General features: G+C 48.5%; 1 protein-coding gene across 1 annotated transcript; it reads left to right on the plus strand.

Annotated features, from left to right (window-relative positions):
- Positions 1–859: 859 nt before the first annotated feature.
- Positions 860–24,392, plus strand: LOC118832814 (glycine receptor subunit alpha-4). Its single transcript, XM_036740172.1, has 9 exons — positions 860–930; positions 4,844–4,977; positions 5,358–5,425; positions 6,034–6,257; positions 6,748–6,830; positions 7,958–8,098; positions 11,516–11,730; positions 17,378–17,527; positions 24,102–24,392. The coding sequence occupies exons 1-9, from the start codon at positions 860–862 to the stop codon at positions 24,390–24,392; spliced, it is 1,377 nt and encodes a 458-aa protein (XP_036596067.1).
- The last annotated feature ends 432 nt before the right edge of the window (positions 24,393–24,824 follow it).

A 24,824-nucleotide genomic window follows, 5' to 3' on the forward strand; every position in this document is an offset into this window, starting at 1 on the left:
AGCTCCAGAGTCCTTGTAAAATCAGCTCCTTCTCCAAGGGGCTGATTAACTCTGGCCCTGGCCTGCCACCTCCTCTCAGCCATGAAGCTGTCAAGAGGAAAATGCCCAGTGATTCGGCTCCTTCACACTCTTCTGTCGCCTTTCCCTCCCCCCACCTTCCTTCACTTTTAAATCATTAGGACTTGACTCTTCTGCCTCAGCTTGGCTCCAGGCTAAATGAAAGCTGTTGAGAAAAGGGGAGGATAAATAGCTTGTTTGGATCTCTCAGGGCTGGAGACTTAGAGACTGCATTGAAACACCTAGCACACCTCCCCGAGCTAAGCCTTAGCAGTCCAAGCTCCTCCCCAACACAATGACATGCTCTGAACCCCACTCCAGCTGCTGGCTACTGTGCCTTTAAATTGCTGCTTTCAGAGGGTGTATATGGGGGGAGGTAGGAGGGAGGGAAAAATCTTCCTTCCAATCTCCCTCCTCCCTCCCCTCCAAGATTCTCCAGGGTTCGGAGAGTGATCGCTGCCCAAAGAGGATCCCTCCCAGCTTCCCAGGCAGCCAGGGCCCTCCCTCCACAGCCTGAGAGTCCAAGGCATCGAAGCAGAGTCATCTATGACATGATTATCTAAATGAGGACAATTGTAGCCCCCAACCAGTGAGGACAGGGAAGGAGAGAAGAAAAACGAGGAGAAGGAAAGAAGAGAGAAGAGGAGAAGAGGACGGACCAAGTCTCTGGGCTGGGCAAACAGGCTATGTCTAGGCAGCCCAAGTTGGAGGAGGGCTTTTGACTTTTGACATTCCCAGTGGGGTTTTCCTCTCTTGCCTCCGAAGCAAGGGAAGAAGGTAAGGGCATCAGTTGCTCTAAGGAATGAAAACTCTTACTCCTGGAACCCTCTACTTCCTCTTCTTCTGGACCCTACAAGAGCAGGTCCTACTCAGGTGAGCAGAGCACGGGTTAGAGCATGTGGCTGCATGAATAACAAAACCCCAAACCCGATCGCACTGGAGGTTGCATTTCCTAGGGATGTGGACCGGGGTCTCCTGGGGATTCTGGCCCCAGTGCTTTCATCTAAGTTTATGGGAAGCTGAGAGCCTAGTGGCTCCCTGAGGAATTTGAGCCCAAGAGACCCCAACAAGGATGAATGAGCTCCCGAGTGGGATAGCACTGTCTAGGAAGCCACTGCATTTGGCTGGGAAACTTGGCTGTAACATTGGCTAGTCATGGCACTGAGTATGCTCCTGGATATCTCCCCTCAGCCTCTCCTCTCACACCCAGACAGCCAGCAACACTCACTAAAGACAAAAGGGAAAGCACAGATATTAGATGGGCAAAGGGTTCCTTCCTTTCACCAAGGAAAAGAGGTTTGCCCAAAGCCCACATCTGGAGGAGTCTGAAATGAACAAACTATGCATAGGACACCCCTCTCCTTGGCTTGGGGACTGCCTGTACATGACTGAGTACTGTCCCTGGGGTTGGAATAAATAGGACTCTCTACCTGGGAGGGGACAAAATACTTCCCAGTGTCTCCCAGTGAGAATCCATGCTTGTTTGCAGAATGGGTGCTGGGTTAGAACTGGAAGAAACTCTGTGTTGTTAGGAGATGAGTGACAAAAAGGGGCTGTGACTGGGGCCAGAGTAGACTGGGAAGGGTACTTCAGAAGCCACACAGGGGCAGAACCAGGGTCCTCCCTCAGCCCCTCTCCGTGCTGTTCAGCGCTATGACTGAGGGCCCATTTGGAGATCCTTCCCTCCCTAAACACATCTGCTGGCCCCTCAGGCAGCCAGGGAGCACTGAAGAGCCAACTTCCCCAGTGTGTGGATGAGGAGTGATGCTTCAGTGGGCATCCCTGCTCCTAGCCTTGCCCCCTCCAGTGAGGGGCTGGCAGCTTCCAAAACTGAGAATCCGGCTTCCTCTTGGAGGAATTATTTTTAGAAATATAGAAAGTCAAATTTGGCACCAGGGCCCTTAGAAGTCATTTGGTATGGCCCCCTTCTATTTATGCAAGGAGGGAAACTGAAACCCAGAGTGGGCAAGGGACTTGCCCAAGGTCACACAGCCAGCTAGCAAAAAGTCAAGCGCTGCCCCGGGGCCTCATAAAAGCATGGGCTTCAGCTCTGCTACTCCCTAACTCCTCTAAGCAACAGGGACTTTCTAGGAATAAAAGTGACTAAAATGCCTTAGGGACACTGAGTGCCTACCTCTGGTGAACTCTGGGCCTCCCTGCCCTATTCCAAGACTTCTGCAGCAAGAAACCTGTGAGGAGGAAACCAAGGTAGTCCTGCTAACAGGGTCAGGGAGAGCTCAGCCTGAAGCTGATGTGGAAGCTGGCCCATATGGGGGCCACTGTGGAACTCTGGTGCCCAGGAAGGCTCTGACTCAGTGTCCATGTGGTGGGCAGGCAGCCATCAGTTGGCAATAGCACCTGAGAAGTAAGTGGACACCTACTTCTGCTTGGTTCTCACCTCTACCTTCTTCCCTCGGTTTTCAGAATGCATCTCTGGCTACCTGCTCCAGCAATCCTGACCCTCACTCCATCAGTGGTGTGTGGAGGGGTGGGGTGGGGCCTAGGCTGTTCTTGCCTGAAGTAGGGGGGTGGAGAGAGAAGAAGGTGTGATCTTCAGAGAAGGGCTCCCCCCTCACACATCTTGCTGTCCTCTAAGCTGATGACTGGACTTGGTCACTGTCTGGTGCTGTTCAGTGCTGTTAGGTGCTGGATGGCTGAGGGTGAGGAGATGTTGGCTTTGAGAAACTGGGGCCCAGAAGAATGGCAATCCCCAGGACTCCCAGGACCCATCATGGTTGCTACTGTGATGATGGCAAGAAGCGCCCATTGTGGCTAGTTGGCTGGCAGCCCTTTCTGCTGCCCAACACCTTGGTGCCTGAAGGTTTTGCTGAGCCCATGGATACTACTGGAAGGCAATGTGGTGTAGTGGGTAAAGCACTGGATTTGGAGCCAAGAAGACCTGGATTCAAATCCCACCTCAGATGCTTATTAGCTAAGTGGTCCTGGCCAAGTCTCTTAAGGCTCTGGGATTCATTGCTCCCTCCTTCTGCCTCTCCCCCCCACACCCATAAAATGAGGATGTGGATTGGCTGACCACTAAATCTATGACACTATTCCATCTTCATTGGCAGGAATACGGGTGGATTGAGGGGATTGCAATGCTCAGAGAATGGCCTTGTCAGGAAAGGTGGGCTCCCAGAACAGGTGTTGGATGGAGGAAACCCTTGTCCCCAGAGCAGCTGCTAGCACTGTATCGTCAGTCCCAGGCTGGGATACAAGGAGCATAAAGCAAGGCAGAAAGCCACTGAAGGGCTGCCAAACAGCCTGGGGGCTGGGGTGGGCAATTTCTAGACTGGCCTTTGCACTGCATAAGCTAGAGCTAACAAAGCAAAGCTAGTCTTTGTCTCACCATCCCCAAGACTCTTCTGCCACATTTGGCCTAGGTACAGCCAATCAATTCAGTGGCTTGCCCAGATGCTTCAGACTCTGGCTCTCAGGCCCCATCTGACTCTGCCATCGGCAAATGGCAACATCCTAGGTAGGACCCTAGGCCAGAGGTTCCTGTTCAAGCCCAAACTGCTGAGGCTTTAAAAAACTACCCAACAGGGCACCCTGTGGGGCCTAGCACCCCCAGCAATTCTGCCTTTTCTCTAACTGATCCTGACCCCTCAGCCTCTAGAAGGAAACTGTCCATGGTTCTTTGGGAAGCCCCTGCCCTGAGGCTTGAAGAAGGAGAGTCGGAAGGGATGTGAGAGGTCACCCGGTTTCCTTATACCAGTCAGCATGGAACTTCTGCCTGACTTCCAAGGCTGAGAAGAACAAGCTGCTTCTATGAGGAGGAGCCCAGTCCACTAATTGTTGGGAAGTGTTTCCAGCCACGCAGTCTAACCTTGCTTCTGTGCAGTCAGCTTCCTCCCATTACTGCTCCTGATTCTGCCCTCTGGGACCACAGGCTGGCCCTTCAGATATTTACAGCTGGTCATCATGCCCCTTCCAAAGCTTCTCTTCTCCAAGATAAACATCCCCATGGTCTTTAACAAATCCTAATGTGACAGGGTCTCCAAGATCTTTTGTATACTGGCCAACCTTTTCTGGACACACTCCAGCTCACCAATGTCTTTCCTTAAATAACAAAATTGGGAGGAGGGGATGGTTTAAGGGGAAACATGAGCTCAGTCTGGGCCATGTCCCATTGACATCTCAAACTCAACATCAGGCATTTGGAGTCTTGAGGTTGGAGCTCAGAAGAGATTAGGGCTGGAGAGATGATAACATACCCATGGGAGCATATGAGCTCACTAAGGGAAACAACATAGAGAGAAGAGAAGAGGGCCTAGGACAGAGCCTTAGGGAATACCCACATGTGGGGGAAAGGGAAAGATGATAAGCCAAGGAGAGAGAACAAGAAGGCACTGTTAGAGGCAGAAGACTCCAAAGAGGTCCCTGCTCAGGAATCCAAAGGAACCCACATATCCAGGAGGCAGGGGTAGTCAACAGTGTCCAAACTTGAAGAAAGGTCAGAGGAGGAATTATGGTGTTGCATAATTAGAGCTTGGGGGTCACCTTTGAGAGAGCAGTTGCAGTAGAGGGGCAGAGTCAGAAGCTAAATCCTGAAAGACAGAGCTAATGGGTGGAGAGGATAGAGAGGCGTGTTGTTATGAGTGAAAGATGCCTTTTCTTTGCATGATCCCAAAGCATTCTCAGGGAGGTTTTGCTCTCTCCAGGTTGCAAGTTGGTGTACATCAGCTATTTATGGCTCACAACCTCAGGAGGAAGGCTGAGTAGAAGCAAGGGGGAAAATGGGTAGAAATGTTTAGCCCACCAATTTTCAACCTCCCTTCACTAGGTTGGCTTCAGGGAAAGAGGAAGTCAAATCTGCCTCCAAGAGCATTCCTCAGCCTATGTCACCCTCTGATTTCCTGGACAAGCTCATGGGACGAACTTCTGGGTATGATGCTAGGATTCGGCCCAATTTTAAAGGTAAATTGCCTTTGGTTTTTACAGGAGGCCTGGGGACACACTAGTGGCCAGCCAGGACCCCTGATTTCCAGCAACATCAAAGGGAATGATGGTAAAGGTAGTAAAAGGCGGGCTCCTCTGTCTATCCTTGCTCTTAGAAGCTCAATGCTGCCCTCAGTCCCCTATGGAACCCACACAATCATTGCCATCTCCACCAATCCTTTCCAATTCCCATCACTGCCCCTAAACTTAGCTTCCCTTGCTCAGCTATCTAAACACCTTTGGGAGAAGACCCAAGGGGCAAAGGAGAAGAGGAAGAAAAGAGGGGAAAGGGAGCTCATTGGCTGATTCCATTGTCCCTTAAATGATCCAGTAATGACACTGTGGTTTGGTGTCCTCAGGGCCCCCCGTGAATGTGACTTGCAACATCTTCATCAACAGCTTCAGCTCTGTCACAGAAACCACAATGGTAAGTGCCCTCCCAACTGCCAGGACTCCCCATCCCCCCTTACTGCCAGGGCTCTTCCCTCAGCTCCTAATCCCCCTACACTGCAAGGGATCCCCCCACACCCTCATTGGGTTTCTCCCTCCTACTGTAATACCAAGGCAAGAAAGTACTTTCTACTATCATAGACTCTCAACAGAAAGAGACCAGAAGAATTATCTAAAATCCTTGCTGAGGACATGGATCCCCCTCAGCTGCCAAGCCTTTCTTCCTGTCTTTTTTCTCTTTCTGACTTCATGGACAGGAGCACAAGCTCTTTGAGAAGACTGGCCTATGGATTCGCCAAATTGAAAATTTGCTATTCAAACCCTCAGAGACCTCAGGTCCTATGGCGAGAGGCAGATCCCACAGAGCCCTGCATGTCTAAGCATCAAGGGGCCGCAGATCCAGGGGGGCAGCTCAGCTCAGCCCATTCCAGCCCCTTCTCTGATGCTCTAAGCACACTTCCATGTAGAGACTCCACTGCCCTGTAGAGGTCTGAGGGCACCTCAAGCCAACCCTTCCAGGCCATGTCAGGGTGTCCCAGTTGCATCTGATGTGGCTGTTTCTTCCCCTTCTCCTTCCCCTCTAAGGATTACAGGGTGAATGTCTTCCTTCGGCAGCAGTGGAATGACCCACGCCTAGCATATCTGGAATACCCAGATGACTCCCTGGACCTAGACCCTTCCATGCTGGACTCCATTTGGAAGCCGGACCTATTTTTTGCCAATGAGAAGGGTGCCAACTTTCATGAGGTGACCACTGACAACAAGCTGCTTCGGATCTTCAAGAATGGGAGTGTACTCTACAGTATCAGGTGTGGGCCAGAGTGGGAGAGAGAACCCTTGGGGAGAGAAAAATGGGGAGAAGAGGGAAGGACAGACCATGAGGAACATTTTGGCTTAGTTGGAGTAGCTTAGTTGAGGCTGTTGGCGTAAGGATGGTTGTACCAACGTCACTGTTACTCCTCCTCACTTGTCAGGGCAACATACACAAGCCAATGGCAAGAAGGCACACCAGGGAGGGGGAGGCTGAAATGATAAAGTGGGTAAAGTGCTAGACCTGGAGGCAGGAGAATCTGGGTTGAGTCTAGCCTCTGACATTTCCTAGTTGTGTGACCCTGGACGAGATAATTCTACCAGCCAGCCTCAATTGTGTCATCTGTAAAATGAGAGTAATACCTGTAGCATCTACTTCACAAGGTCACCATTGGCCTCAAATGACATAATGTATTATAGAGTCCTTTACAAACTTGAAATTGCTACATCAGTATTCATGATCATTATTATGATGTCTGGTCCTGTCAGGTTAACTCTTGTCTTGTCCTGCCCAATGGACCTCAAGAACTTCCCCATGGACATCCAGACCTGCACAATGCAGTTAGAAAGCTGTGAGTACTTGTGGACCAATGAGGTACAATTGGAGGGGGGCCCCTAAGTATCTCCCCATCTGCCTGCTATGGGGCTTAAAATCCCACCTTGGAAGGCACAAGATTCCCTTTCACATGCAAATGTGGTCTTCTGAGAAAAAGACTTGGGAAGACCTTAACAAATATTCCCCCAGGTGAGCTGTGATCTGAAGAGGAAGGGAGGGCAATGTTTAGCGCCTAGGACCCTGGCCATTCATGGTGGGGCACGATAGTAGAGGAGCTCACTAAAGGGTGAGGGGGGAGGGTTAAATCCCAACTGCACTTGCTTACAACTGTACCTCTAATACAGACATCACATAGCTACGAGGTATGACCTCAAAGTAGAATCTAAGCAGGGTTGAGACACATGGATCATGAGATCTCTTCTGTTCCATTTCTATTGGATGTCTACGATCCAAAGCACTGCCAAACATGTGAGGTGTTTGCTGCCTGTCTGTGTTCATTGTATCCATGTATGATGGAGCACCGAGGTCTTGTACCTACGCACAACGAATTCTGTGAGGCTCTCCATGTGGTGTGATCAGGCGTCAGCTATTCTATGTCCCAATGTGCCAGGCTCCATATACATGCCTTGTCCTGTGTAAATTGGATCCCTAAGAGGGGTGGGCTTTAGGAAATCCTAGCTCTGAAGCTGATCCTATGGAGTTTGCGTGCAGTACTCACCACACATGCTCACTTGGTCAGGTCCAGATATCTAGGAGGCTCCTTTCAAAAGGATATCTGCTATCTGGCCATCTCTCCAGAATGGAGAGGGCAAGCTGAATGACTGGATGTTGTAGCTTTCCCCTCCAGAGTCCTAGACATCAGATGGGGGAGCTTCTCTTTGTTCAAGTGAGCAAGAAAAGGCTAACCCTTCCACTTTGTGCAGCATCAGCCAGGGCAGCCTCTTCCATGGCTACCTCCACTGTGTGCATGCGTGAGGGACACACCCACGCACACGCACACATGCGCACATACACACGCACACATGCACACACATACATGCACGCGCACACACGCACACACATACATGCATGCACACACATGCACGTGTGCATGTGCGCAGCACGCACACTGAGGCCCCTGACCCTCTGTCTCTCCTCTTTCAGTTGGTTATACTATGAATGACCTTGTGTTTGAGTGGCTGGAAGATGCCCCGGCTGTGCAAGTGGCTGAGGGGCTGACTCTGCCCCAGTTTATCCTGAGGGATGAAAAGGATCTCGGCTACTGCACCAAATATTATAACACAGGTAAAGCCCGGAACCCCTCACTAGCTCTGGACCAAGGGGCCTGGGCTTGACCACTGGAGCCTGTGATGACCTCTCTGGCTTCAGGATGAACCAACTTTTAGAGTTAAGCAGCAGAGAATAGTCCACTATGTTCTGGGGATCAACAGAATAGGAGGGGTCGAGGTGATGTGGCCAAAGCCCCAGCCGTGCCCAGCTAGGATGCAGGGAAGCCCCTTAGAGTCAGTGTCTTTGTGCTATACTGAAGACAAGGGGCAGGCTCTACTCAGCAGAAATGAAGGTTAGGATTGTGGCCTTCCCATCACTGCCAATCATCTCTCCCCGATGGTTTCTTGACTGAGCCCTAAGGTAGAATCCCCAGAGCTGGGATATAAGAAGCACCCCCGACTAGGCAGGTAAGAGATTCTAGAGGGAAAATGCAAAAGAGAGAGGGCCCAAGGTCAATAATTCATCATCGAAGGCTTTCCCTTCCATCAGCCCAGCATGAGACATAGCCAGGAGAATCTGGTAGAGTCTGGAGGAATCTGTGATCAAAAGCATCAAGAGCTGAAGGGAGGGGTGGGCAGAGCCAAGGAGAGAGGTCTCCATGCCACAGAATAGATGGCATTGGCAGGAGTGTCTGGCACTTCCCACGGACAAGGGAGTCCCAGCAGTATCTCCGCCAGAGCTAAAGAACAAATGTGATCTCCCTCATCCTCTTCCATCTAGCCAACCACACCTTCCCACTAGGAGCTGCTCTTCAAACTGCCATGGAGTCAAATTAAATCAATTTTCAAAACAAACAAAAACTAACAACCAGGGAAATAGATAAGGTTCCTGTACAAAAGGTCTGCATCCCAGTGGGCCAGCTGCTGTTGGCAAATTAGACTGGGAAAGTGGAAGCCTCTGCAGAGATGCCCCTGGGATTGGAGCTGCATCGTCTTAATGACCTGGGCTCCTTAGTGCCCCCTAGTAGAATTAACATTGCTTGTGGGGAGCGGGTAGTCAACAAGGCATTTATTAAGAAGTTATTATGTGCCAGGCAGGCACTGTGCTTAGCTCTGGGCATAAAAGAAAGGCAAAATAAGGTCCCTGTCCTCAAAGAGCTGCCAGGCTAATGGGGGAGACGGTATGCAAACAGCTACCTACAAACGAGATATATCTAATATAAATGGGAGGTCATCCGAGAAGGGAAGGCACTAGAGAGAGGACAGGAAGCCACGAGGCAAAGGTGAGGAGGAGGAGGGACAATGTTCCAGGCATAGGGGACAGCCTGCAAAGAGGCACGGAGTCTGGACATGCAGTGATGTGAGTAAAGAGAAGCAAGGAGGCCATGGTTATGGGATCATAGTCTAAGGAAGAGAGTAAAGTGTCAGAAGACTGGAAAGGTAGGAAGAGGTTGGTTTGAAGCCAAACAGAGGATTTTCCATTTGATCCTGGAGGTCAGAGGGAACCACTTGAGTTTGTTAAGTGGAACAAGGATGAGGGGGGAGAGATGATGGGATCTGTGCTTTTTCCCCCCTCTGGCAGCTGAGTGGAGGATAGATTTGAGTGGGGAGAGATTTGAGGTAGGGAAACCACTTAGGAGATTATTGCATTACTCCAGGCATGAGATGATAAAGGCCTGTGCCTGGATGGCAGATGTGACAAGGTTTGGCAACAGCTTGGATATGTGGTGTAAGTGAGGGCAAAATGTTGGGGTAACACAGAGGTTAAAAGCCTGCGTGACTGGGAGAATGGGTTAATAGACTGGTGGAGAGCCCTAAGGAGGAATCGGGAAGTGGAGGAGAGGGAAGGGGCGGGAGAGAAAGATGATGAGAACTGTCTTGGACAAATGAAATTTGAGATGTCCAAGAAGCAGCTGGTGACATGGGATGGGAGTTCGGGAGAGAGATTAGAGTTGGGTTGTGAGATCTGGGAGTTGTCTGCATGGGGATGATAATGGAATCTACATGAGCCAATGAGACCGCTGAGTGAAATAGTATAGAGGGCAAAGAGGCTGCACGACAGAGCCTCGAAGGATACCCACAGTTAGTGGGCATGACTAGGATGAATAGTTAGCAAAGAGACCATGGAGTGGTCGGACTGGTAGGAGAAGCAATAGGTTGCAGGGTCCCAAAAACCTAGGCAGGAAAGCAGAGAGCATCCAGGAGAAAAGACTGATTGTCAAAAGCTGAAGAGAGGCCAAGAAGGACGAAGGCAATTAAGGAATCATTGGTAACTGGAGAGAACAGTACCAGCTGAATAATGAGGACAAAAAGCATATTGTAGAAGGTTTAGAAGACAGGGAGAGGAAAGAAGGTGGATGTACCAATTATAGATGGCTTTGTTTTTACAAGAGTTAAGCTGAAAAGGGGAGGAGAAACACAAGATAGTAGCTCATGAGGATGGTCAGCTCAAGTGATGGTTTTTTAAAAATGGAAGAGAAATGGACAAGTTTATAGGCATCAAAGAATGAGTCAATAGATAGGGAGAAATTCAAAGTTCAAAACGGGGGGAGAGAGAGAGAGTGGGGGGGAAGGATCTGCTAGAGGAGAGGACTGGATCAAGGGAACATGTAGAACCATTTGCAAGGAGAAGGGCCACCTCTTCCCAAGAGACAAGGATAGTGAAGAAAATAGTGAGGGAAGATGTCTGGGTGATATGGGATGAGGAGGAAAGGAAAAGAAGGAGCTCTCAAAAGATGGCCTTAGTGAAGTATGAAGTAAGGTCCTTGGCTGAGACGATGGGGGTAGAGGGAAGAGTGACAGGAGGTGTTTGAGAAGGAATAAGCAGATTTGGAAAAACTACCATGGTCAGTAGGGTAGCAATCTAATTATAGAGGAATTGCCTTTCAGCAATGAGGGCCCAATTGAGATTATGTAACATAAATTTGTAGTGGACTCAGTCAGCATGGCTTATAATTGTCTCCACCTCCCTTCCAAAGCAACTCTCTGAGAGGTGGCAAAAAGGCCTCCAGTAGTCCTGAGATAGCAAGTTGCAGAGGGCTGAGGGCCTGGATCACTGTTGACATGGCTCATTAGAGTCAAGGCAACAAGTCAACAAGCATTTATTAAGTGCTAACTATGTGCCAGGCACTGAGCTTCTCAGAGGACTTCCGGTCACCCCATGAGGGTGTGTATGTTGGGTATGTAGTGTATGTAGTGTTTGTGTAGTGAGATTTGGGCAGAAGACACAGAATTGTGAAGGTCTCAGCCATACATGGCATTTATCCACTAATATTCCAATGTCAGCCATGGAAGTAAGCACTGACCTATAGGCCTATGACCTAAATTAGCTCAGTGTGGCTGCTTTTCTTTCATCTGTTTGTAAGCCATGGAAGGGAGACAGAAATATTATGGGAGTCACCATGTTGAGTCTGGCCCAAAGAGAGACAAAGCTACTGCCAACCAGCTATAGGCCAGAAGGGGCATCTGGGGCTAATCATCTCTTTTCTGGCAGGGAAGTTTACTTGCATAGAGGTGAAGTTCCACTTGGAGCGCCAGATGGGCTACTACCTGATCCAAATGTACATCCCTAGCCTTCTCATCGTCATCCTGTCCTGGGTCTCCTTCTGGATCAACATGGATGCTGCCCCTGCCCGGGTGGGCTTGGGTATCACGACGGTATTGACGATGACGACCCAGAGCTCAGGCTCCCGAGCTTCTTTACCTAAGGTGAAGGGATGCATTTGAACATAGCTTTGCACAGGCTATTTCTCAGCTAGCTTGTACTTTCATGTTGGCCCGCTTTTGAATTCAACTCAATCCAGTTCCAATGAACGTTTACCAAGGATTTATCACATACATGCATGAAGTAACTTGATATAGTAGGTAGAGGGCCAGCCTTAGAGTCAGGAAGACTGGATTGAAGTCCTATCTCTGAGATATACTGGCTGTGTGACCCTAGACAAATCATTTTGCCTCTCAGTACTCTAAGCCAAGAGTGTCAAATTCAAATGGAAATAGATTCCTGTTGGTTGCATAGTGACTTAGAAAACCACAAAATAACATTATCTATGTTGAATTATATTTTTATTTACTTCATTAAACATTTCCTAATTACATTTGAATCTGGTTCAGGCTGTACTTGGGATTTTGTTAGAGGTTTATGCCTTTGCCCCAAGGCTCTGAGTGGCAGAGAAGGGGTTGATCTACATTGTTGGAAGGAGCTTTCCTATACCAATGAGATCGTAGGTCCAAGACAAAGATAAATAGGTATGTGCATGGTCCCATTCTTGGTGCTAGAGAGTTGGGTAGCAGAAAAGCTCAATGCTTGGGATCTTCTTGGTCCAGTGGAAGGGGGAAATTACAGACATTATAGAATCCTAGACTTTTTGAAGTAGAAGGGACCTTAGAGTTCATTGAATCCAAGCCACTCATACCTTACTGATGAAGAAGCTAAGACCTAGAGAAAGGCAGCCACGCCTTCAAACAAAAGCTTTAGACCTAAAAGCTTCCAGTTACTGCAACGGGCCAGGGAGTCACTTCTCACTAATCTCTCTGATCCATTTCTCAAACCAAATTCCAAAGAGATTGTCCAAAGCCTGATGTTCCGCTGGAATTTGTTGTCATAAGTATTGTTTGAAGCAAGTGGGTCCCTGGCTAGGGCTTGGAACAGTTTTTTATCACCCAAACATTTATTGTTGTGGGACCTGTTGCAATGAGATTTGCCTGATATCTCAGCCCTTAAGAAGGGAATTCAAGGACCCCCTCCCTAGGCCACCCCCTGAAAAAACCTTATGGTCAGAAAGACCAAGAGTAAATCTGGTGACTTGATCAGGTAGCTTGTTCTTGCCCCTGTCACAGGCCCTGGGCCCCTCCCAGTCCCCAGCTTTCCAATGTCCAGAGAGGTATTATCAGGGAGGTATAAATGGGAGGCAGGGAGAAGTGAGGGAGTCTCTCAGGACCTCAGGTCAGTGATGTCCTTTGATGAGCATAGAAACTCACTCTGTGGAAATGATCCCTTGGTTAATATGGAGAGAGGGGGCTCATATTTTAAAAAGAAAGTTATAGCCCTACTGTACAGGCCTAACAGAGCCAAGTAAATGCCATGGTGATTTTACAAAATAAATAAACGTCCTAGATGGAGGGATTAGAGGGACAGAGGCAGTTATATGTCAAGGCCAAAGTGCAATGGCCGAGTATAGAAAGGAGACTTCGGAATTCTGAGATGAACTGGCCAGGATTGTGCATAGCCCTCTTAATGAAACATCTGCAGGCCTTCCTGAACAGCTTCAGATTGAGTTATACTGAGCTCAAGGTTAAAATAATGGGAAAGGGGGTACAGAGCAGCCAGACTTCAGCTGGACCCAATCAGCCAAGCTGGAGGTGATGAAAGTGGCATGGTTGTTGGTACTGCTGAGGCAAGCAAGTCAACACCTGGACATCCATAGATGGCCCACCTATCCAGTGAGTTTCCTAGATGGAAAAGCATAGTAATAATGATGCAGTGTAATCAAAGGGGAAATTGTGGACAGAGATTCTGGACAGGGGAAAAGAGGCTGTGCTAAGAAGAAAACAGACATGGAGAACACAACATTCCCTTCTCTGTTTCTTGGGTTGTTTCACTGTTGAGATCAAGAGAGTGAGCTAAGGGAAAGTGCTGCAGTCTCTACCTCAGGCTTGCCAAAAGAGCTCCCTTTTCCGGTCCCCTCCTGTGAACATACGCAATCCATCTGCTCCCAGAAACCACTTACTTTGTTTTCTCATTTGGAAGGAAATGGCTTTTTCTTCTTCTTCTCCTTTTTTGTAGCATTTGGCACCTCCTAATCAGATTCTAATGGCTTTCCTATGGCTCTGTTGGCCAGAAAGCAAGCCACAAATGTGCTCCCCAACCCAAAAGTGTGAGGAGCCCCTGAGAGCCTTTTCTTCAGGTCATTCCTTATGAGTAGCTATTTCTACCACTCGAGGACCAAAGAAAGCATCATGCCCTCCATCCCCAGGTACTGATGTGGACCACGGTATCTCCCTAGAGGGTTCCAGGGACTTTTGCTTTGAATGAAAGGACCTTGAGAGGATCATAGAGAAAAATGTGAATGGTACCCCAAGGTTGGGGTAGGCTGGGGTTAGGAGAGAAAAAGGAGAGGGAATTTGATCCCAGGCTTCTTCCAATCCACCAAACATAGTCACTGGCTTTGGTCCTTCTGAGCCCTTAGCCCCTGTTAACTTTCATAGTCACTGATCACAATAGCCCATGTAAGAGCACCAGAAGCCTGGGATGTACCTCCTCCCCTCTCCCCTGGAGTCACAGAGCTGAAACAAAGGACTGGGTCAGTGAAGGAGAAGGGCAGGTAGCCTAGGATCTAGGTGATGAAGACACCTCCATCATCAGTCTGGCTCTGAGAATCAGGAAGGTTTGTCTGTAAATATATAGAAATGTAAATGTAAATAGATAGAGGTGCTCCCATGGCACCGAGCAAGACTTGCAGATGTTCTGGATTGTGCAATAAAAGAAACAAAAGGAACCAAGACTGGGAGAAGACAAGCTACAAAAGGAGTACAGCAGAAGGGCCAGGGCATTGGTAACCCCAGATCTGGGCTCCTTCCAAGATTTCCCAGCACTTCCTAGATCTTGCCCAACACTGGCTCATTATTTAATCTCCATCATCATTGACTGAGGCCCAGAGCAGTGCATGGCACTAGGATTAACTGCTAGTGACCTCAGACAACATTGCTACCTTTTAATAGATGGAAGAGCAGAGATAAAGGGAGGTGCAGTACTATCATGCAGCAAATGGGTGTCAAGGCTAAGACTCAAAGCAAGAGCTAATTTCTTCATTTTAGAGATTATATAATCCAATTGCCTCCTCCTACAAATGAAGAAGCTGAGGCTCAGAAAGGTTAAGCAACTTGCCCAAAGTCACACAGTAAGTAGTTACTAACCTTATTACCTATCAGAGCCTGGCTTCAAGCCTGTTAAGCTAAACTCCCAAATGGGATCTTGAGTTTTGCGCTTTAGCTTCATTGACTGGAGTGTATAGTAAGTGAGGGGGAGTGATACGAAATAAGTCCAGAAAGGCAGGATAAAGCCAGACTAGAAGAGGGTTTAGGTGCCAAACTGAAAAGCCTATATTTTATCCCAGCGGCCATAGGGAACCATTGATAATTTTGGAACAACAGAGTGACACGGTCAGACCTGTGCTTTAGGAAGATTCTTTTTGTGGCCCAGAATAATTGTAAGATTCTGCCTAAGGGGAAATTCAGGCCAGTAAAAGCTTGGGAAACGATGTAATAGGACCCAGGTTAGCAAGAGGCAGTAGGGTGCAATGGAAAGAAGACTGGCTCTGGAGTCAGAGGTTGTTGTTCAGTTGTTTCAGTTGTGTCTGACTCTTTGTGACCCCATTTCTTGGCAGAGATGGAATGTTTGGCCATTTCCTTCTCCAACTTATTTTTCAGATGAGGAAACAGAGGCAAACAGGGTGAAACGACTTGCCCAGGGTCACACAGCTAGTAAGGGTCTGAGGCCGGATTTGAACCCGGGAAGATGAGACTTCCTGCTCTCAGGCCTAGCACTCTATCCATTACACCACCCATCTACCCCAGACCAGGATACCTTTTCCTCTTAGAGAACTTCTAATGGTAGAGATGAAGTGTCAGATGCTAGGAATACTGGCAGGAGTGGGAAAGGGTTACTTCCTCCTTTGTTTAAATTAATAGAAATCAGTATTTCCCACCTCTACCCCAAGCTCTACCTCTTCCCCAGGGAGAGTGAATGAGCCCCAGCTAACTAGCCAGTTTAATTCGACAAGGCAATGCATTTCTGATGCACCCACTATGTGCTAGGCTCTGGGAATACAAAAACAAATTGAAAAACAATCCCTGTCTTCAAAGAACTTGCATTCTGGGGGGTGGGGATGCAATATGTAAATAGATAAATAAATAAAAATTTATGCAAATAGCAAGCAGTGGAGAAGAGAGGGACTAACATTTGGGAGAAGTGATCAAAGAAGACCTCATGTAGGAATTAGCTTGAGCTGAGTCTTGAAGGGAGTTAGGGATTCCAAGGAGTGAAGGTAAGGAGGGAGTACATTCCAGGCATGGGCACAGCCTGTGCAAAGATACACATGTATTCTCGGTGGCACAGGGTGGGGGTAAAATGTCATATATGGGTAATATTAAATGAGCAGGTTTGGCTGGAATATCGAATTTGTCAGGGGAAGTAATGTGTAATCAGTCTGGAAACATAGGTCTTTTAAAATGCTAAATGGAGCATTGCATCCTAGAGGCAATAGGGAGCCACCGAAACTTCTGGAGGGAGAGAGAGAGATGCAATCAACTGAAGTTTCTTATGGAGGAAAAAATATGGGGGAATTGGACTTGACTATGAAAAAGCCTAGCATGGTGCCTTCCACATAGCAAGTGCCTAATAATTATTGAAGGAGGAAGGGAAGAGAAGGGAAGGGAAGGGAAGGGAAGGGAAGGGAAGGGAAGGGAAGGGAAGGGAAGGGAAGGGAAGGGAAGGGAAGGGAAGGGAAGGGAAGGGAAGGGAAGGGAAGGGAAGGGAAGGGAAGGGAAGGGAAGGGAAAAGAAGGGACGGAAGGGAAGGGAAGGGAAGGGAAGGGAAGGGAAGGGAAGGGAAGGGAAGGGAAGGGAAGGGAAGGGAAGGGAAGGGAACGCAAGGGAACGCAAGGGAAGGGAAGGGAAGGGACGGGAACGCAAGGGAAGGGAAGGGAAGGGAAGGGAAGGGAAGGGAAGGGAAGGGAAGGGAAGGGAAGGGAAGGGAAGGGAAGGGAAGGGAAGGGAAGGGAAGGGAAGGAGGAAGAAGTAAAAGTGAGGAAATTAGAGAAAAATAAATGATAAAATGAAGTGATCCATTAAAAGAACAGATTGAACTAAATGATCTCTGAGGTGCTTTCCAAACTCAATGTTCTAGGAATCTGACAGCTTTGTGGTGGGGCAGAAACATGAGACTGGGAGCCAGGATTCTTGTCCTGGTTGTAACTAAGCAGCTGTGTGACCTGGAGTGAGCCATTTCACTTTGCTGCATCTTGATACAAGACAGAAGAACTCCATGAGTAGCTAGCTCTCCATTTCCTCCTGTAGAAGATGAGGGTCCGTATGTACCCCAGAGGGCTGTTGTGGGAACCAGGCGAAAGCATGGATATCCAGTAATGCTTCCATGATGGCAATACTCCTAGTTAAGAAAAGGGCCGTAGGAACAAAAGGAAAAATGATGAGGAGAGATGTATGGACACCTGGGCAGTGATATATGTCTTTGAAAACATCTTTTTTTTTTTTTTTAAAATGAAACCAATCGAGAATGAAGCTAGGGTGGGGGGCAGGTGCCAGGGAATCCCGATGGACACCTCAGTCGGTGTTGCAGGTGTCCTATGTGAAGGCGATTGATATCTGGATGGCAGTCTGTCTGCTCTTTGTATTTGCGGCCCTGCTGGAGTATGCTGCTGTGAACTTTGTCTCCCGCCAACATAAGGAGTTCATGCGTCTTCGAAGGAGGCAGAGGCGCCAGCGCATGGTGAGTGTTTCCATTTACAACTCAGCATGCCATACCCCACTATCTCTGTCCTCTTCTCCTGACCTTCTTCCAGTTTCTGATACTTTCTTATCCACACCAAGAACTAGGAGATTAGCTTTTCCCACCAGAAGGACCCAGGCCATGTTAGCATCAGCTATCTCTGGTTGTTGGTCAAAGGGGACAACTTCTTCCCTTCTTTGATGGTTAGCAGATTCAGAAGTCATACAGGATGTTCCTGCGTGGCTACATTGGTGACAGCCTCGCATTGAAATGTCGTACTAACCTGGGGCTATAAGCAATTGTGTTCAGTGGAAAGAACACTAGAGTCAAAATCGTGAGATCTATGATCTAGGCCCAACTGCAACACTGGATAGCTATGTGACCCTGGGCAAGCCGCAGTCTTTCAGACTGGTTTCTTTTATCACTACAATGCTTTCCAAGGCTGCTGGGAGGATGAAACTATAAAATGCTACACAAAACTAAGGTTTTCTTGCTAGTATGTCATGCTGCCCCCAAGTGATTGTGCAGCTTATGGTTGTTCACTCCCCCCCACCCGCCCCAGTCCCCTGGGGTGCCCCTGTTTGCTGCAGGCTATAGCCACTAGATGGGAATTCAAGGACCAAAAAGAATTTTTCGAGGTGAAATGCTACTGAAGGGACTCTATAACCCCCTTGGGTCTAAACTCTGCCAACTCACCCTGTTCTGGATGAAAGCTTTCATTGTGGCCCCTGGAGGAGAAACAGGAGCAGTTAGACTAGGAATATTCTCTAGCATTTCTGTTCTTTGTTCCCTTTTCTCCCAAGGAAGAAAAAAAGTAAGTTTCCACCTGGGAGAACCATTAGATGGACTGTGTTGTCATGACAACGGAGATGGCCTTTCTCCATTCCTCTCTGGAAAGAGGCACTTGTGATCACCTGACAATCTGGTCCCCTTTCCCCCTCCCTGCCCCAGAGCCAGGGTGTTGGGGGGGGGGGGGATTGTGTTGTCATGACAACAGAGATGGTCTCCCTCCTCTGCTTTTAGAGAGCAGAATGTCGGTCATGTTGTTATGACAACAGATGCATTCCTGAGACACTCTTCTGGGAAGGAAATACAAAATGATGAACAAAGGAAAGAACCCTGGCTGTTCTGTGCTATGGGCTGATTGCCTGGTGCACAGGGGCAAAAAGATTTGGTTTGTTCAGGACCACTAGCCTGCTAAGAACCACTTAGGTCTGCTAAGAGCTCACAGCTTGTCACTCTGCCTGATCTAGAGGCCTTGGAGCCTGAGGTAGCAAACCCAGAGGTGGCCCCTGAGGATCAAATGGCAAGTTAAGGATCCCAGGCCCTGGATCCAACGTCTGCTTGGGGAAGGAGGCTCAGCCCACAGTCTGATCATGTCTGCACCCAATTCCTTCCCCTCTGGCCACGTGGGCTTTTCCCCTTCCTCCCTCCAGCTCATTGGGTCTGATCTGTCCTCTGCTAGAGCCGAGGAGCTCACAAACTCATTCGAAAGCTCTGAATTACTGGCCTTCATTTGGGATTCACTGTAGATAGCCCTCTCTCTCTTAGCCTTTCTCTTCTACTGTTTCTGGGTTCTTACCACCCATTGTCTCTTTCCTCCATTATCAGAGCCCTGGGTGGGGCGCCCTCTAGTGGTCAAATTTATTCTGGCACTTCCCATAATTCATTGTATGTGGGAATTAAAGCTGGCTCATAGGACCCTAGCTCTACAACTGGGAGGGACATCAGAGTCCACCTCCTCATTTTCCAGAGAAGGAAACTGAGGTCCAGGGAGGGAAAGGGACTTGCTCAAGGCCACACAAGTAGTAAGTCACACGACTGTGAATTGAAACCGGGTCCTGACTCCAGGTAAATCAAGCAATAAATATTACTTACTCACTAGGTCAAGTAGCAGACACTGTGCCACTCTGGGGATACACAAACAAAAAAATTAAACAGTCCCTGCCTTCTCAAGCATTTATTAAGCACCAGCTATGTGCCAGGCACTGTGGTAAGCACTTTACAAATATTATCTCATTTCATCCTCACAAGCCGGGGATGGGGTGGGTGCTGTTATCACCCCCATTTCGCAGTTGAGGAAACTGAGGCAAACAGGGTTAAGTGACTTGCCCAGGGTCACACAGCTAGTTAGCATCTAAGGACAGTTTTGAATTCAGTTCTACCTGACTCAAGGCCCAGCGCTCTAACCACGGTGCCACCTGGCTACCTCTGCCTTCTAAGTCCCATGCTCTTTCTTGCATGTCACATTTCCTTTCCTAAATTTCAATGCCAGGCTAAGGCACACCCACCACCACCATGCTTTAGACCTTCTCACGCCAACCCCTGCTCCTCTAAGATGATCTAGACTGAGCTAGTAAAAGGATAGGAAAGGGAGATGGTGATAGGAGCCCGAGGCCTCCATCTCTTTCATGCCAAGCCATTTCTTCCATAAAACTGAAGCATCTGGCAGAGGCCTGCATCACTCCCCTGTCCTGTTTTTGTTTGCTCCCCAATTGTTGGGGTGAAAGGGGGATGAGCATCGAGCGAGCAAGCTAGCCTGCAGTCCCTCCGGTGGCAGACTAGCCTGCCACACCATGCCATGGCCTGCTGGAGCTTGTCTCAGCTCCAAAGCAGCAGGCAAGGTGGTATTAACTCATCTCTGCCCTCCCCTGCCCCCACTGCCAGGCACCCCAGGGTCACCCTGCCCAGCAAATGCTCCCAATGAAATCATGGTACTCAATCTGTCCCACTGAGCAAATGAGCTAGCAGCCATGAAAATGTCATGAACCATGGGCCTGGAAGTGTCTGGGCTATAGGTAAAGATTGTAGTAACTGACGAGGGCCAGCTGAGGTCTGGGCCTCTTCCCCTGGGCACCTCAAAGCAGGCAGGAGTTTCCAGTGGTTGTCCTCTTCAGTCACAGCTTAGCTTCATCAGGCCACTAGAATGGAAGCTCCTTGAGACAGGGACTTGTCTGTCCCTGGCACAGTGCACACAGTGTGGTTGCTGAATGGAAGTGGTTGGAATTCTGCTTAGAAAGTGCTCTGTTCCCAAAGCCAGGTGTGTGCTGTGCATGGCGCCATGCCATCCTTGCCACATCCGTGCCCCTGTGACATCCACCAATGTCCTTCACTTCCTTCAAAAATCAGGCCGATTCACCTCTGTCAGGAAACCTGTCAGGATTAATTCTAAATTCCCAGAATCCTCGCTTTCTCTGCAGTCTCTTGCTTACTTTTAGGCTGCTTTCTGGCTTGTCTCTTTTAAAAGACAGTGAGTTCCTTGAGGACATCGATAATGTCCATATTTTGTGACCTCTCCCCTCCCCCAAAGCCTAATGACAACGGCGGACATTTATATAGTGCCTTACGGTCAACAAAATATTTTACATACGTTATCTCATTTTACTCTCTCAACAATTCTATAAGGTAAGAACTAGTTACGATTCCCATTTTACAGATGGGGAAAATGAAGTTCAGGGAAGTTACTTGGCTTGCCTAAGGCCACACAGCTAGAAAGCCCCCCGTGTTCTCTTTCTGCTTGCCTTAGACAAACAGATTGATTAGTTCATCAGAGAATGAGTCTTGGCATGCAGAGAAATCTAGCTGGGAGCCGTGAGGGAGGGACTTCCATCATGCTTCCAACCTCCCCCAGAGGTTCCCCTTCCCCCCACTCCCAGTAGCAGCAGCTCACAGGGTACACTGGACTCTGTCTTCTCCCCCTCTTCCCACCCATCCCTCCCACCCCAACACACACACACACACACACACACACACACACGAGGGCAAAGAAAGAGAGGATAATGGGTAGGCAGGCCAAAGCTCTCTAGGATTCACTTTCTCTCCCTTCCTCCTCCCTCCTAACTTAGAGCCACCAGATCTCTGACTTTGGCTCAGCTTTTTAGCCCTTTGCCACTCTCCCACCTCTGAGGGTACGAGGGCAAGGGGGATCAGTCTCCCTTAGGCACCTTCACTCTCCATTGTGGGAACTGGGCCCACTGCTCAGGGTTCTCTGCTTCACCTGTGAGACGGCAAAAGGAAATAATCGACTTTAAAAAAAGAGCTCAAGCCCAGACCAGGAACATTGAGCTGAGTTTTTCTCCTCCAAAGCACTTTGCCGACAGATGCATTCTGGGTCTGTCGCAGCAACTTTCACTATTGTAGTGGGTGAATCAGGGGAGTCTAGAGGACCCAGAATCAGGAATCATTTCTCTTACTTCTTTCTCAACCTACCAATGACTTTGGAGGGATCCAAGGTTTCTGAGCCTCAGTTTCCATATCTCTAAAATGGGAATCAATATTAACTTCATCATAGGAATAATGTAAGGCTTTATTAGAGCAAGCTTTAAAGAGCTGGGAGGCCTTTGGAAGTGAGTGTTATAGAAATTCAGGAAGTAGTCTGGTATTCCTCTGGGGATTACTGTAGGAAACAAAAATATCTCCCTACCTTCCCCCTGGAGAGCAGAGTCTGGATACCATACAACAGCTCAGTAATCCTGCAGATATTTTCTAGCTTCTCTCTAAGTAGGCTGTGGTCTGATCATGTCATACTCCCTTCCCCAAGCACTTTCAATGGCTCCCAATTGCCCCTGGAATGAAATACAGACTTCTTGGCCTGGCATTTCAAACCCTTCACCATATGGTTCCATTCTCCCTTTCCACCCTGATTCCATATGATTTTCCTTATTATACTCTACATTCCAGGCAAACTGACCCATGCACTGTTCACTGAACTCAGCACATAATCAGCACGTTTTTGCATGGGTACATGTGTCCTTAATTTTTAAACAGAGAATACTGAATGTCACATAACCTTTTCAGCATCACCCAGGGGCATAGGATGGCAGATTTCTGGCTGGAAGGGCCTTTAGGACCCATCTAGTCCAAACCCCTCAATTGATATATGAGGAGACTCAGGCCCAAGGTCATACATGTAGCAAATGACAGAAGCAAGATTTGAACCCAGGTCCTCAGATGCCAAAGCCAGTAAGTGATCTTTTCACTCCTCCATAATGAACATAGACTATTGCACTGGGCTTTGTGTAATATATATTACCGAGGCATGTAGAACTGTCCTCCTACCCTTCCCCTCCTAGACAACTGGGCTTTATGAGTGCTTGTGTCTGCTTTTTGTAGTTTTTCTGTCTCAATCAATCAATATGTACTAAGCACCTACTATGTGCACCAGGCACTCTGCTAAGCTCTCCTCCCTCCATATCAAACTGGCAGCTGTCATTTCTTACCCCTTTCATCTACTCATACATTTTGAGCTGAAAGAAGACCATCTGGTTTACACACACACACACACACACACACACACACACACACACACACTCACGCGCACACACATCTTTTTTATCATTAGGAAACTGAGGCCCAGAGAAGTTAGGTAATTTGCCCAGTTCATACTGGTTGTACATACAATCAGGATTTGAATTCAGACCCTCTGACTCCAAATTCATTGCCACTACACCATTCTTGCCTCTATCAAGCAGATGGAGTACCTCACTCTATTGTGCCCCTCTCCCACCCACTCAATTTGCTACTTCTATTTGGCTCAGTCTACCAAACTTGTTACAAGTAGCATGGTGTTGCAATGAGAGTCACTGGGACCTGAGCAAGGAACTGAGCATTTCTTCTTTGAGTAGAATGAATGAGCTTCAGTGTGTGGACCCTGGGAACCTTCTTTTAGCTGCTGCCATGGATCAGTTCATCACTTCCAGAGGGTTAAGGTTGCATGAGAATTGTATTGTGCAGATTTTATGGATACCATAGTGATGTGTCCATAATGACACGGACAACATGATAGAAGTCCAGTCATGTGCGTAGGCTGTGGCCCCCCTGTGGGAATTAGCTGACATCCATCTGGAGCTACCCAATTGGCCCCACTAAGCTCATTGGGTGACCATTTGGGGGTGTTCAAATCCCTCAGGTATAGGAGGCTCATGGGATCATGGAGCACAGAGGTGCAAGGGAGGGAACCTGACAGTCCAACCTCACCTTATTCCCCAGATGAAGAAACTGAATCCCAGAATCACCAGTCAGGAAGTGTCCGATGTGGGATTTGAACCCAGGCATCCCTGACCCCAAGTCCAGACTCCATTGGGGTCGGCACCAACCCCTTACACCCATCCATGCTGCTTTTCCTGGGAGCTTTGGTTTTTAGATAGAAAGAACAAACAAGCCCCTGCCCAGGTAGAATTCTACTTCCTTTCTTGGTCTATAAGCCATCAAAACCACATTCTCAAAAGCCTAAATGTTTGGGGATTTACATTACTTTCGGACATCCTTCAAAGTGGCTCAACACTTCCATTAGTTTTGAATGTCCCTAAGTATCTCTTGGTAATTATCGTGATTATCATTATTAATTTTGTAAGGGGTGGGGACCTGCAAACAGGAGCGTAGCATTTAATGATGGATAAATGCATAGACTATTCAAGTGCTTGGACGTACATTACTAAGTCTGCTGCAGACACAGAGATCTATATCTTGACATGCTATGCATATGGCTTCACATGAGGAACAGATGCGCACAGTCTCGTCTCTGGCCCTATTGTGATCTCAAACTCTGCCTGCCTTTTCTCACTTGCTCCCGCAGGAAGAAGAGGTCATCCGAGAGAGCCGATTCTATTTCCGGGGCTATGGCCTGGGCCACTGCCTGCAGGTCAGGGATGGAGGTCCCATGGAAGGCCCAGGTATTTATAGCACCCCACCCCCAGTCCCTCTCCTGAGGGAGGGGGAGACTGTGCGGAAGCACTATGTGGACAGGGCCAAACGAATCGATACCATCTCCCGCGCAATCTTCCCTTTCACATTCCTCATCTTCAACATCTTTTACTGGGTTGTCTACAAAGTTCTCCGATCAGAGGACATCCACCAAGCACCATGATGAGGGCAGGGCACTCATGGGTAAGCCTCCAGGAGTGGGGTGGGGCTGACACCTTCCTTCAGCCTGCATCAGAACTTGGACAGTTCCGTGACCTCCCATCCAGAGGACCCAACTACCAGCCTACCAGCTACATGGGTATATGCTGCTGTTGCTGCTGCATGGTGACAAAAGTGGCTTATCTCTTCAAATCCAACCAGGCTCCAAACTCATTCATCCTATCCTCGTTAGGGTCTGCCATTTTCCTGGGGCTAGCTAATAAGGTCTTCTTTCTCTTCCAAAGGCTCATCTTCCAACACTCCATTAAGGGGGTACCCAGGTCCCTAATGATAAAAACCATAGGCTCTGTCATCTCATCCCCGTCCACCTTCACCCCAGCATGGCCTTACAGGGATGCTGTGCCCTCTTCCCTTATCACCTGAACATGGTGCATCC

Source organism: Trichosurus vulpecula, chromosome X (assembly GCF_011100635.1).
Source record: "Trichosurus vulpecula isolate mTriVul1 chromosome X, mTriVul1.pri, whole genome shotgun sequence".
NCBI lineage: Eukaryota > Metazoa > Chordata > Mammalia > Diprotodontia > Phalangeridae > Trichosurus > Trichosurus vulpecula.